Source organism: Chelonoidis abingdonii, chromosome 5 (assembly GCF_003597395.2).
Source record: "Chelonoidis abingdonii isolate Lonesome George chromosome 5, CheloAbing_2.0, whole genome shotgun sequence".
Lineage (NCBI taxonomy): Eukaryota > Metazoa > Chordata > Testudines > Testudinidae > Chelonoidis > Chelonoidis abingdonii.
In genome coordinates, this window is record NC_133773.1 from 96,260,664 (window position 1) to 96,275,413 (window position 14,750).

The 14,750-nt window shown below is 39.8% G+C and overlaps 1 protein-coding gene across 1 annotated transcript in view; it reads left to right on the forward strand.

Moving 5' to 3' along the window:
* The first annotated feature begins 1,214 nt into the window (after positions 1–1,214).
* Positions 1,215–14,750, forward strand: part of GABRA4 (gamma-aminobutyric acid type A receptor subunit alpha4) — a 65,830-nt gene continuing 52,294 nt past the window's right edge. Inside the window, exons 1-3 of the mRNA XM_032785237.2 lie at positions 1,215–1,583; positions 1,793–1,911; positions 13,450–13,517. Of these exons, the coding sequence (XP_032641128.1) occupies positions 1,501–1,583; positions 1,793–1,911; positions 13,450–13,517 (270 nt within the window). The 5' untranslated portion in view covers positions 1,215–1,500. The remainder of the gene's footprint in view (positions 1,584–1,792; positions 1,912–13,449; positions 13,518–14,750) is intronic.

Genomic DNA, 14,750 nt, shown 5'->3' on the forward strand with positions numbered 1-14,750 from the left:
ACAATAGTATTTGAGTCAATTACAATATCTGCTCTATATACTCCAGCACAATAAAATTCAGAATCCTCATTAAGATTTATATGCACTCTAGTTTCTAAATACAAACACCTCTACACTACACTGGATCAGAAGAACAAGTTGATGTTCACAGTAAACACTTTCAGTGTGACTGAGAAAAAGGAAGGGGGAGATACCTTGCAACCCAGCAACCTCTGATTGAGTAGTAATATTTCAAAAGGGAACTATGTAATTGGTGCATAATCGCTTTGCACTTAATATAATGGAAATGATTTAGGTCATCACAGGTGGTGTCATCATTATGGGGGAAAAAGCCCCCAACCAACCAACCAACCAACCGCAAAAGAACCAGCCCTTGAATGTGCAAGCTATCTGCCCTCTCTATGTGGCATCTCCGGGTTTCTATCCAAGGGTAATTAGCTCTATTGCATCCATTTTGGGTGTGCACTGTTTTTAACACTGCAGCTACAATTCCCTTCCTTTCCACCCCTTATTTTATACCACGATCTACTGGGAAAAAGTCTCCTTCTTTCAAACCTCCTACACCCAGGAAATACATGCGCCAGGCTTTCATTTCTTTGTGGCTGGTGGGTTTGTTTCTCCCCCACCCCTTCCTAAGAAAGAAAAGACAGTCGAGACAAATGAAGACTTCATCACCAGGACAGCTGGGGAGAGAGCCACCAGGGGAAGAGAGGGGGACGTCTCACAGCAAGTCTGCGTCATTCTGGGAGACAGGGTTTCAAAGAAGTGAAAGTGTTTGTCACCAACAGGCAACAAGGTATAATAATGTCCCAAAAGGGAATGGGGGTGTGTTTTCAGGTGGGGTTGGAAGTACTGGGAAAAGGGGGGTGTCCTCAAACACACTATTCTTGGTTTTCTCTCGCCAATTACTAGCTGTGCCCTTCCCCTCTCCAGTATAAAATTAACACTTGGCAGGGGGGCGAGGCGTTAACCCTTTAACACCCCACCCCACAGCCGTGGTGTGAAGGAACTAGAGAGAAGGGGAGGGAGAAGACTCCCCCGCACCCCGTTTCTGCCTTGTAGTTGCCACGTTTGATCCTCCCTCTCTTCTGGCGCTTGCAATGGAGCCGGGCAAACAAGCAGGCGAACCGCAGCGCCTGGCTCCATGTGATCGAGTCGAACCCCCTCTTGCGAGGGACTAGCAGGGGGCGGGGCGGAGGGAGGAGCAGGTGGGAAGCGGGAGCCTGTTGCCCCCTCGAGAGTTAGAGGCTCGGGCAGCCTCGCCCAGCCGCCTGGATGTGCAAAGCGCCCGGCGACACGGCAGCCACGAGATGTAGCTTGGCAGGGAAACCAGCGGCGCGAGCAAACAGGTCCCCCCCCCCACTTGTTCCTTGTGCTTGTCCCTGCCCGGGTGCTCTGGGGCGGGCTGCCCCCTCCCCGCCAGCGGCTGGGGTCTCTCTCCTCCGGACAAGGCACTGAGTGACGGGGGACGCGGCCAGGCTTGAAGAATGGCATGCAAAGATGGTTTCTGCCAAGGAGCTAGTGATCTTGATGTCCTCGGGTCTCTCCATCACCCTCCTGCACTTCCTGTGCCTGGCAACCTGGTGAGTACCCCCGAGCCCGCGGATCCAGGCCACCTTGCATCGCTGCCACCTGCCCTTTGATTGATTACCGGCGCGGCTGGCTTTGGACCTTGCTTCTGACCTGGGGCAGGGGAAGGGGTGGTGGTGAAGACAACCCATCCTGACCACTGGCTGATCTTACCTCCCTGTTCTCATCAACAATGATAATGGCTTGTCTGTTCCCCTTGCAGCGTCACCGAGCCCCCGGGACAGATCAAAAAGGAGGAGAAATTATGGCCGGAGAATTTTACAAGCATCCTGAACAGTCTCTTGGATGGTTATGACAACAGGCTGCGCCCTGGATTTGGGGGTATGGTTACTGTGCACGGTCCCTCCTGTCTGTCAGTCTGCCTGTGTGTCTGTCTGTGGGGAGAACTAGGTATGCTTTGTGCATTTAAAAAAGAAACAAACATAAGTAATGATCCTGATTGTTATTGACAAATGATAATGTGAAAATATCCCTTCTGCTTCTCCTGCCCAAAAATATTGTCCCTCAGAACGTGAGGAGAAGCTAAACTAGTGGGAGCAAGGAGAGCAAAAAAGCTGGATCTACTTGGCTGCCGCCAAATCCCACTGGTTTTTGTTTCCCAAATCGTACGGTCAAAATAAAAAGGAAGTCTAGCACCTACTGCACCAAAAGAATCTGGACTCTGGAGCAGAAGTGTCATAGAATGCCCAAGTCCAGCACCTGGGTCCTGACAAATTTAGGCAGCAATAGCCCAAATTCCACTGCAGAGAGCCAGGTTAGCTAAACTGAATGTGCCAAAAATTTCAGCATAACAACGCTCAAAGATTCAGATCTGTCACCTGAACACTGCTGGATCCTGCTAATTTTTAGCCCCCATCTCCCAAGTTCCACTGCTTAACACAGAATGGGTTAGCTGCTCCTACTGCTCTACAAATATTTTGAGCCGAACATATATTGGCACAATGGGGGTGCAAAAATATGTATCTAACTCCTGAATCCAGCTGGATTTTGGCAATTTTGGGCCCCAAGATGCTATATGTACAATCTAAATAGAAACCAGCATAGCTACTCCTACTTCACTGACAAATCTGGACCCTGATGCATCTGCTCAACTAGTACTGGGAAAAAAATACGAATTAGGTATCAGACCCTGTCAATTTTTATCTGAAATACCTCCATTTTTGCCTTTTCTTTAGAACAATGTTTAGCTGGCTTCGTGTATTGAATCTGGGTTTTTGTGGCACAATTGTTCCAGGAAGTATCTGGGGCCAGGGTTTTTTTTTCCTGGTGCTACAGGAGAAGCTAGACAATGTGTTCTCTCTTTTGATGGTACAATTTGGGAGCTAGGGACCAAAAACAATCAGGATCCAGGTAAATCCAGCTTTTACTTTTTCCTGGAATGAGGGTATTAAAATGTAGGCTTGGGGAAAAGAAAAATGACACAGCATCTCTGGTGATGCACCAGGTTGACAGAGACAGTCGTGGGGCTGCTACTCATCAGGTTTGAAAGAAGGCTTTGTGTAGGCTTGTTCTGTGAAATACTTTGCTCCTGTCCTGACATACCTTCTTCATACACTTGATACATTTACACCAAGTTAAAGCACTCCATACACACACCAAATAATATGCAGACATGCACGACTCTACCATACAAGAAATACACACACAGCACCATAAATCATTGTTTGTTTATTTTAGATGTCTTTTACCTTATTGAGTGGATTTTCTATTAGCTAGGCTTAGGACATTAAGTGTAAATAAAGTTAATCTTGTTAAAGTACCGGTGAGGATAATTTATGCAGATGGTCTTTTGCAGTTTGACTCCCCTAAAGACAAATTACTCTTCTGCAGGTTTCTTTCAGAGGGATGTGCTGTGAAAAAGACTTCATCATTCTTTTTTTAACACACAGTTGTTAAGCATGTAAAAAATATGCTTTAATTGAAGTATTTGAATGTCTAAAATGAGTGCAGAATGCTGAATCTGTAACCCAATATACAGTTTATGGAGATTTTATATTTGCAACTTATTGTCTAAATACAGAATAATTAAAAACATGTTATTGGCTTTTTAAAATTCTTGCAGGAAGCAAAAGAGAATTGTATCCTCCTTCTCGCCTCCCAACTACAAATGTAAATAAATAGTTGAGGTTTTGCAGGTGAAAGAAAAACCCAGAGTTGAGATTGAAAAGTGTATTTTTGGTGAATATTTTAAAATATGAGGACTAGACTGCTTGTTGTTTCTTTCAGTAGCTAACTTTAAAACTCAAAGGTGAGTGGTTTAATTTTATAAAGCTTATAAGTAATACATGAAAAATACACTTTAATTTTTTAAGAAGGTGACTTTGGTTGCAAAAGTTACCTTCACCTGAACTGACAAGAATCGCTTTTAGCATAAAGTAATGCATATAAATGTTGAGGTTTGAATCTTTGACAGAACTCAGAGTAATAGCAGATGATTAATCATTAAAATATTTACTTCCTCAACCATGTTTTTTCTTGTATTCTGGTCTTTGTTGATAAATATTTATGGTAAATGTGATTGATTCATATTTTAAAAGTGGATCATTCACCAATGAATGCATAGTAAACAAGTGTCACAGAGGACAGCAATATTCACAGGAGAAAAGTACAGTATGTTTCAGTAATGTCAAAGTTATGTCACATGCTGATTAACAACATCATTCAGTGCTGAAGCTTATTTACCACCCATAGCTCTTGCAGCTCCAAACAAGGCCCAAGAACTTATTTCCCTGGCATTATTATGACTTTAGTTTTATACACCCAAACTCAATGGAGTTATTTCTGATTTTCACTAGTGTAAGTGAGATTAGTGTAAGTGAGACTCAGGAAGCTAGCCATAGTTTTTGAATTTTTCTGGCATATGCCAGCTTTGGCACAATAACAATTTGTGAAAAATTCTACATGCACAGGCAAAATGGGAAAGATTTTTTTTTTTGGCGAGGGTGGAGGGGAATGATTGCATAAAAATGGGATAGCTCCAGCTCCTGTAAAACTGAATGGAAAATACTTTAATAGGATTGGATCAAGCCTAATATGGATCCAAATTCTCAAAATTAGCATTAATTAGCACAGTTGTTGGCAGTAACAGAAGTGAAGCTGAATGAGCATAGAGACAAACTACCATCTTACTTGTGGGACTACTTCTAAGTGTATGGGATTGAATCTCATGTAAAACTGGGGGTGGGGAAGCTATTGCCTATTCTCTATCAGTTCTGTGGATAAATGGAGGAATCAGGTCTCGCATGCAAGTCAAGCTGGTGCCATTCATTAATGATCAACCAAATTAATAAAACAAGTACAAACCCAAAAACATGCCTGGTTACTGTGCATTGTGAGTTTGACAGTTATTGCACACAAAAATAGACATTTTCATGAAAAAGGCCATGATATCGATGAAATGATTTCTAAATTTTAGAAGGCTGTTTTCAGAATAATAGTAGTACAGATTTTGGAGAGTGGAATAACCTGATGAATAGCAACATAAAACTAAATCGATAGCATGGCTTTAATTTTTCCAAAACTTAAAAGGGCAATTTTGTAGAAGAAAGCTGTGAAGTATGATCAGGAAGATTTCTAGTGTACAGCTGTTTTGAAGATAATCAGGTGGTGTTTCAGGAGTGGGAAAATATGTAGAGACTAATGAATAAAATATTGCTCTGTGAGGTTTGGAAGTATACTATAGTAGAATTCAAGTCAATTACACTATCTGCAATATATGTATTCCATTACACTGCACTCAGTATTCTCATTACAATTTACAATGCACCCTACTTTCCAAATCAAAACATTACAATGCACTAGATCAGAAGAGCATGGAGTTTACAGTAAATACCCGTGATGTAGTTACAAAAAGAAAGTTATGATTTTGCATATATTGTCATCTGTTGCAAAATTGCAAAAGCATTACCAAAAATGGTAATCCTGCCACAAAATTTTCAGAAGCAAAAATCAGATGGAGCACCAGTTCTAGCCACAATGTGAATTTGCAGCTTGTTTGTTTCCTTTATTTTATCATAATAGAAAAGGAAAAAAGAAGTCTTCTATAAACAACTATAACACCTGTATTTTCTCTGCATGTTCACGTTTCACTGGTGGACTATAACACCTGTATTTTCTTTGTATGTTCACATTTGACTGGTGATCTTGTACTAAATTAATATAATTGAAAGTGATTTTTAAAGGTATATTATATACCTGAGTAAATATATAGTGCCTGAATCTGGTCTCGTGCATACTGGTTTAATGCAACTCCATGGACTTTCATGGAGTTACTCCTGATTTACACCAGTGCAAGTGATATCCCAATTAGGGTCATACTTTCATATCTATCTATCTATCTATCTATCTATCTATCTATATATACACAAACACATGCTTTTTGGTGTGTTTGTTTTCTTAATGGATTGTATGGTCCCTTAGAACTTGCAAAGTTGCTCAGGTAAACACGGTAAGCCTGCTCCTGTTCCTACTGAAGTACGAAGAATGCTGGCTGTTGCATTTAATGGGAACAGGATCAGCACAAGTCTGTATTTTTGTACATTTACTGAGTCTGAAAGCACTACTATTAAGAAAGTAAACTCAAATGGCTCTTTCTTTAGGGTAAGGCCCATGTATAGCATTTGATATTTGGCATAACCCCTATGGTAAATTAATGGGAGTTGTGTGCACAGATGTAAGCAAGTAGATATTATGACTTTAGGGAGTTGATTGTGCCTTGAAGGCACACATCCCAGCACAAGTGGTAGTGCAGAGCTGGAAGTCCTGGTGGCAGCCCATGGAATGGCAATAATTCCTGGAGCATGGGGGAATCTAGATGGTACCCCACCCTCTTTGAGGTTGCAGCATGTGCTTCCTTCCCACATTAGGCCAGATCCACCGGCTGTTTAGGAGGTCGACTGGGGCCATGATCCCTTTTGCCGTTCACTTTGGGGAGGCTAGTGCTGATGGAGTTGTTCGCTTGGAGCAGTCAATGAGTTTAGGGCAGGGAAATGAACTGCCACTATACCCAATCTCAGTGAGGACATACAAAGGGCAGAGAAGTTTCCTGGAAACCTTAAATCCCCACCTGCACTATGCACCCAGATAGGATTGGCACAGCTGAGCTCTGCACTCAGACACTCTTTTAGCCATGAATGGCATGGAGAAGGCAAATGGGGCCCTCCTGTTTACCCACTCTCATAAGGCAGGAGCAAAGGCACATTCAATGAAGCTGAAAGGCAGCAAATTTAAAATGAATAAAAGAAAATCTTTTAATATGAAATATACAACTAGCCTGTGGAAGCCATTGCGACCAGATAGCATTGAGTCTGAAAGCTTAGTACAATTCAGAAAAATAGACCTTTATAATGAGAATGAGAATATGTTCAGTGACAGAAGATATAATTAAAACATGAAAATGGATATAGTGGATGCATCAGGGCATAAGCCAACCACTGACTGACTGGAGTTAGGAAGAAACTGTAGGCAAGTTATTCCTTAATTGTCCATTACAGGTATTGGTGTGGTTTGTTTGTTTTTTTGTGAACCTTCTTCTGAAGCATCTGGTACTAGAGAAAGCCAGAGACCAGGATACTGGACTTGATGGACCACTGGTCTGATGTGGTGCGGAAAGTCATATATTCTTACAAAGAAAACTTTTGATCTGCTAGACATGATAGGAAATTTCTTGGTTCATATAAATGCCCAGCCTGTGTTTAATCTCATATTATGCAATCTTTAGCTGCTGTTGCAAATTGACTCTGACTAAACCTTAATGGGCTAGTTTTGCTTTCAGCTGTCACCAGACTACACTGGTAATTCAGTTTCAATCTATTGATTATTGACCCCGGGGATTAGGACAACACCTATGCAACAGACACTGACAGTGACTATTTCAAAGTGAGGATTTCTTTAAGGAGAGTTACATCACTAAAAGTATTTTATGTCCCTTTTTTAAAATTAGTGGTGAAGCTATATAATTAACCTCTATGTGAAATTATCATGTAAAATAAACATGGGATCCAGTTTGGATATGATTAAAATCCTTAAAATCACTGATATTTCATGGACTAATGAAATACATGTTAGATTTAAAAGCAAATTTTGTTAAAAATTATAGATGTGATTAATTTCACCACCCCTTAATTTAACATGTAGTTCTAGTGTGAAAAGTAATGATGCAAAAGTAACCTCTTTTTATTCAACAGATCCACTCCTCTATGTATCAGTGTTGTATTTGCATACATGACTAGCAAAACTATGTATGTATTGTTTTTTTTCCCATTAGCCCTGATGTAGCCGACAGAGCTGATGCAGCTAAGAGGCAATAAGATGGATTCTACTCCTTTTTGTTCGTAATCTACAGAACTGTTTACTAATTTCTAATGAGCTACACCTGTGTAAGCTAGTGGAAGATAATGGGTTTACAAAGGTGTCACTGAGAACATAATCTGAATGCACTGGGGCTGTACAGGTGTCACTCAGGGTATCATTTGATCTGCACGGTCTTTATTACTAGTGATAATGTCTGAACATGAAACAAGCAGCTTGAATATCAGAATCTAGACTGAGTTTGACAAGCTGGCAGTAAGAGAACCCCCGCCCCCAAAATTCCCTCTACCTTGTTTATATTTGTAAACTGTGCCTACTTGATTTGGAAATAATTGAGAGACAGTAAACATGGAATCCCATAATGCCACTCTACACAGTCACTTTCACAGTTGTACTGCACTTGAATTATAGACATTTATATAAGCATTTTTACTCAGTTTTTAATTGATTAACTTTTGAGGATCAGGAAGATTTTCCTGTTTCCCCATTGGTGAAAGTGTGCATGGATTCTTTGTGGAGCTGAACAGCTCTACTCCAAGCATTACCCAGAAGGGTTCTTACAAAGGTTCTTCCACCCATCCTCAGGACACACGCTCGCCTCTCAGTGCTCAGCATCCGAGCGTCACTTCCGGAGAGTTTGCACTCGCTACCAGTCCAGAGAGACCAGTACATCATTTTGTTAATGGTTTAAGGCTACTTTTGAAACTCTGTAGAGATCCTATTGTGAGCAAGAAATACTTGAGTGAGGAAGGGCTTGTGGGGTCAGGCCTTTAATTTAGACTTGTTATCAGTAAGCCAGAAAATAACCACAAGATATACATTGGAAAAACAGAAAGTAATTTAGTCTGTTTCTAGAGGATAGAAAAATATTTACAATTATTAGCCTTTATTAAAACTTCATGCATAGCTTCAAGGTTACATCATATGGCCTAATGTACTTATTAAAAAATCATCAGTGGGCTAGTAATGGGAACTGCGCCATGAAGCTGATTGGGTTTCCAGGCAATTGTCCAGTCTTCCTCAGCTGATGAGATTGGATGAGTCAGGAGATTGTTAGCAGGATATGGAACTGTTTACCTGTAGTTGGCTGATCTGAATCTGGCCCAGGCTGGTAGTGACTGATATCATTACCATCTGTCTGCTGTTCACTGACTTATGTAAAATTAGCTGGTGATATTTGTCCAGTTCTCAGTAGACACCTGTCTTTATCATGAAATTGGCACCAGTTACCATCCTTGTTGGCAGTTTCAGCACAGAGACTAACTGTTGAACAGGCAAAGAGACTGAGCTATCTCCTTATTCCTGGAGAGGGTCAGGGTTCAGGCACATGGGCAGATGAAGAGGCATTGGTATTTGAGAACTGATGATGCCTACGTGGTGTCTCTCTGTCTGTCTGTGGGAGGTGCATTGCCCAGTGCAGTCTATCTTGGACCTTCCATGACCACTAAACTTTCACTTTAAAAAAATGTCCTACTCAGTTACCATGACTTCACAATTTAAAACCAAAATTTTGGCCCCATACAGGTTTCCTTCTGCTATTCTTGCTGATTGCTCTTTTGGTTTTATTTGAACTATATTGGTTGATGGCTTCTCAATCCCAAACATATGTTATTTTCCTCTATTGTCTAGCCAGAAGTTACCTAAAAAGAGAAAGTACCAAGTCATCTGCAAACTGCTTTTGCTGTACCTGTTGATTTTAGCCAAACCTCTGGGGACAGTCCTAAAACAGATAATATACCCAGGTGCCTAAAGGACTGTTCTCATAATAATGGTATTAACAATGCTTAGCACCTAAATTGCACTTCACACATAGAAGTCTCTACCCAAAGCTTAACCCCTAATTAATTTCCTAATTCTTCTGTTAGAAATGTCTCTAATGGTGAAATTTGCCAAGGTCCATACAAGGCTTTCTGCACCATGTAAGGTCCACATGGTTCCTGCAGTTACCCTAGAGTTGTCCACTAAGGATAGGCCAAGGATGGCACAGGGAAGGAGATAATGGATCAAAACTTACAAGGCTCCACTAGCCCAGAACCTCTTCTTAGGGGGCATTGGGAGGCCTGTGGCTACAATTCAGCCCATAGGCTGGAATAGCAGTCATGGGAACCATATGCTATTATCCTGTGGCCTGTCCATAGTTTTAGGGGCTGGAATCTGTCCCTTTCAGTAACTCATTAACTTCCCTGCACATAGCCAATTAATTATAGCTTTTTGCCTGGGTTGATTTTAATCCTGCATGAGCAGATCTAGAAGCATTTTATCTTGCAGGCTGTGATTCAGGCTTGAGAATGCCCAGAGCAGGGCGTAGGACTCCCCTGCTAATTAGTAGATTTAAAAAAATACTCACTACAAGTGTATTGTAAATAGTTCCTTAATGTTTCTGAGAATTTATTGATGTGCAGAAACATTCACATGGTCCAGTGAAGAGCAATTTTTACTGATCAAATCCAGTGTTAATAGGCTTCTGTACAATCCTCTGGTTAAGGTAATTTAATATATAAGTATCCACTCTATCAATAACAGCAAGTTAGGGTTTTATAACAAGTCATTCTGATTACATAGTTAATAATCTCAAGCTAAGTGGTACAGTGCTTTCATGCTGGAGTGTCATTTAGTTTCAAGTCAAAGTGAGTTTGACTATATAGCAGCTCCTAGTACACACTTCCAAACCACCAAACAGTTTAGCATGATTGGTAGCCTGTGACCAGAGAACAGGAAAAGCAGAGTATTGGCCAGTCAGGATGAGTGGTAGAACTGTAGCTGAAAGTTGAACATTGCTTGCATTCTTTATGTCTAATTCTGTAAGCTGCTGCCATTAATATTTCACTTTTTACTTTCGTAAGCATGACATTCCCCTAAAAACATTTAAAATTAAATGATTTTATTTACATTGACATGGTTTATGGGTTGTAATGCCTTAAAATGTAAGGAATTAATTCCAGTTTCTCACTGACATTAGATGAGACAACACAATTGAAGTCATTGAGCAGTCCCTTAATTTTAGGAGTGTGTGTGAGTGAGAGAGAGAGAGAGAGAGTGAGTTCTCCTCTGTGAGCTCCTGTTTCCTTTTTTATTCTCCCTTAGACACATTCACATCATCTAAAGGGGCCTTTAACTCAGGAGCTCATTAAACCTGTTCCAAGAGTTGACTAGAAATAGTTACTAGGAAGTCATATGTTCCTTTACCACAGCTTCAGATCACATTTACTTCTGCAGTAGAGCTAATCAAACGTTTTCCAATGCATCATTTTCCCACCGGAAAATACCATTTTGTCAAGATGGAAACTTCCCATGGGAACATGTCCATTTTGACAAAACTTCGGTTTGTTTTTTTGTGGGGGGGAGGAGAGGGAAGAAAGCGCTTTGTTAAGATTGAAATGTTTCATTTTGGTATTTTTTTGGAACTGATTTTCTGTTTCAAAATAACTATTTGTTCAGAAATTTATATTTATAAAAAAAATCTCAAAATTGAAATGAAATATTTCAATTGACCTGAAAATAACTTTTTTTTGGAAAATTAGGAACTTTTTTTTTTGAGATGTTGGAAATTCTGCTTGCCACACAGCTCTACTCTGCAGTGCTTCTAGCCTCCACCTATCTGTGATGTGAGGGTGTAACTAGTTACTCAAACACTGGTCCCGTGAGGTACTGTCATTAGACCTCTGTGTTGCCTAATTTGAGATTCTAAATCAGTTTCCTGGCCTTAGTTTTGCATCTCCTGTTTGCAAAGAGTGATTTCAGTTAATACACTTGTCATCCATGATGTTGCAGCAATTTAGCAGATCAAAATAATCAGTCTGTCTGCAAGAGGCCCTCATTCCAATAAATGTTTATGCCTTTGGTGATTTTGATGCAGTTATAAAATCATAGAAATCTGTGAAATTAAAATGGGAAAATACACTTTGAAAAGAAAGAGAATGTAAAAAAGTTTGAGAAACGTTAAACTCAGTTTCTTAGAGCTAATAGATAAAGTATCTGATTAAGGTGGTTATGTAATCTAAAATATGGTACTAATATTCTGATGTCCTTGAGTAATAGAGATTAATGCTAGCATTTTCTCCTAACTTTTCCTTAAGACGTAATGCGCAGGCTGTTCAATGGAATAATTTTACAAACTTTTAATTTGCTTTTAGTTTGTAGTTGACAATGTATGTGCTTGGCTGAAGAGAGAAATAGTTCACTTGTTTGCAAGTTGTCTACTTTCTTCTTTCCTTTCATTTCTGCATTTTGATTTAAAATGACATCTGTGCGCACAACAGTTTTACAAGAGGCAGACGTTCTTTGCCTTTGAAACAAAGTCTTCAAGTTTTCACTTGCTTCTTATTGGATTGTAAAAACTGTCAAAAAGCCTGAGTTAATATAGACTCAGATAATGTCTTTTCTTTAGAAACATGAATCTAAGGAGACTGAAAACTGTGGATCCTTTCGCCTCTAGATTACCAGCTCAAATATGTTCCAAAGTTGTTACTATCTAATAGCTGTTTAATAGCATATATGACATGAGTTGATGGTCCAAGTTAAATTGCTATTGGACTAGTGCCCACATCACAAAACACGCATTATAGTTAGTACTATTTAGCACTCTTATAGCTGTCTCAGTAGGGACAGATTCAATTCACATTAAAGTCTACAGAAGTCTTTCCATTTACTTTAATGGGAGTTGGATCAGGCCCTTATTAGTTGTTGGATCCTTATTGGTCTTCTGAAGGTGGTTTCTCTATAGGATGGCTGTGGTGTTTACATGTTGCTTGTAATTACTAGAACTGGGAGCACTGGCGGTTGGGAGTCTGAAAGGACAGGAAACAGGAAGGAGGGGGAGGAATTGAGGAGGCAAAGTGAGAGCTACAGTGGGTGCAGCAGCAGCTTGGTAAAGAGGTTTCCACTTTAAAAAAAAAAGTCCCTGGAAGTTTGTTAGTACCTTTCCTGGTTGATACAACAATGACAAAGAACAATGATGGATGTAGGTGGTGAATCTTTGCAGTGAACTGTTATTTCCCATGCTGTATCCAATCTACTGACCAGTATAGGACATAAGTATTCAGTGCAATTTTCATGATCATCGTGTTAATATCAATGGAAGTTGCAAGAATGGGTCAAAGGTAGCATACTGCTTGCAATACTTATATTCCCATTAATTTAGTAGATTTATGCATGTTACTAGTAAATAACTTGGTCTCGGTAATAAGGTTTTGCTAAATCAGGCCCCTAATAGTTTAAAATACTAATTTGCTTAAGTCTTTCCATTGTGGCACCTGTTTTCTTATCCACTTAGTCAAAGTGTATTTTCTGAGCGGGAATTTGCATTGTAAACATAGATGATTTACTTAGGCAAGTGAAGGTAATTCTCTGATAATTAACACTGTACAACCATTGTAAATTACAGTAGGCTTAGTTCTGAGAACATGCTGTCTATGTGTTTTCCTCTCATTAGTCCAAAGAATCTTCAGAGTGACAACTGCATAAAATGTGGCATACATGCTGATATCATTTTGGAGACATGTTAACCTGCAAAATTCAATTTTTCTTGCTCACTTCCTTTTTATATGTTAGGTCCTGTTACTGAAGTCAAAACAGATATATATGTCACCAGTTTTGGACCTGTTTCCGATGTAGAAATGGTATGTACTTCTAGAATTAAAATACCATTTTCTGGTGCTGAGAAACCATTAACTGCAGAAAGGAGTGAATGCTTAATTCATATGACTTTGTACTGTACTGTCAATCATGCAAAGTAGGAAAGATTACCAGCAGCTTAATTTGTAGGCTATAATTAGATAGAGCAGGCCTGATTCTGATCTCACTCAGACTGTTTTTAGGCTGGTGGAAAGAATTGACATCAATTACTTTACAACAGATTTATACTGTGTCAGAGCCAACTCGGGCCCAGTGGGGTATCTGAGAGCACTGTACGGAGAGCAGATGATTTCTCTGATGAGGTCACAGAAATGCCTTTCCCCTCTGGAGCTAGCCTTTTTCTCCCTCACTGGCTTATTAGTATTTATTACTAATGGATAAATAATGACATTATTCCCCAAATATTTGTTGACATTTTCACTTCAAATGAATTTGTCATCCATCTTCATGCCCCTCTTGGCATCACTTTCACTAAACATTCAAGTGAAAGAGTTTTACAAGAAAAAGTGTTTGCAAAAAGTGAATGTCAAGGTGACATGCATGAGTAGTCACAGAGGACAAATGTTAAATGCACACACATTTGTGCCTGAAAGGCTTCCACACTCATTCAAGGCCTGATCCAGAATAAGTCCCATTGACTTCTATGATGCAAGTCCCAGCCCTTAATAAGGGAAGAGAAAAAATGTTGTGTGACTTATGTGGTTAAGCACCACAGCTCAAATTATGTAGATATATTGCTAAGCTTTGGAGTAAAGTTTAGACAAGATATTCTTCAAGGGCCTTATGTCTTCTGAATAGCACCTTGCTCATTAAGTGGTTGCACTTGTGCATTAGAGTGCTATTCAGCATGAGTAAGGATATTAGGATCTGCCCCAAGTAAATCTGAGTAATGAATACATTTGAGATAATTAAGTGACACCACAGAAAAGACTGTATTTGTCAACTAAATTATTAATTGTGAATTATTAGCTCAGCTTATTTAATTATACAGCATTATGGGTGTGCTTGGCACTTTACAGGCAACTAAAACTGGCAAATCTCTGCCCCAAGGCGCTAACGATTAAAGGCTCAATTCTACAACTATTACTCACATTGAGTACTTTTTAGAGATGCAAGCAGCCTTATTGAGCTCAATGACATAACATTAGACATAATGCAGAATTGCATAGCCATAAACTGAATTAGGCATGATATAGCAAGGGGTGAGAATGAACACA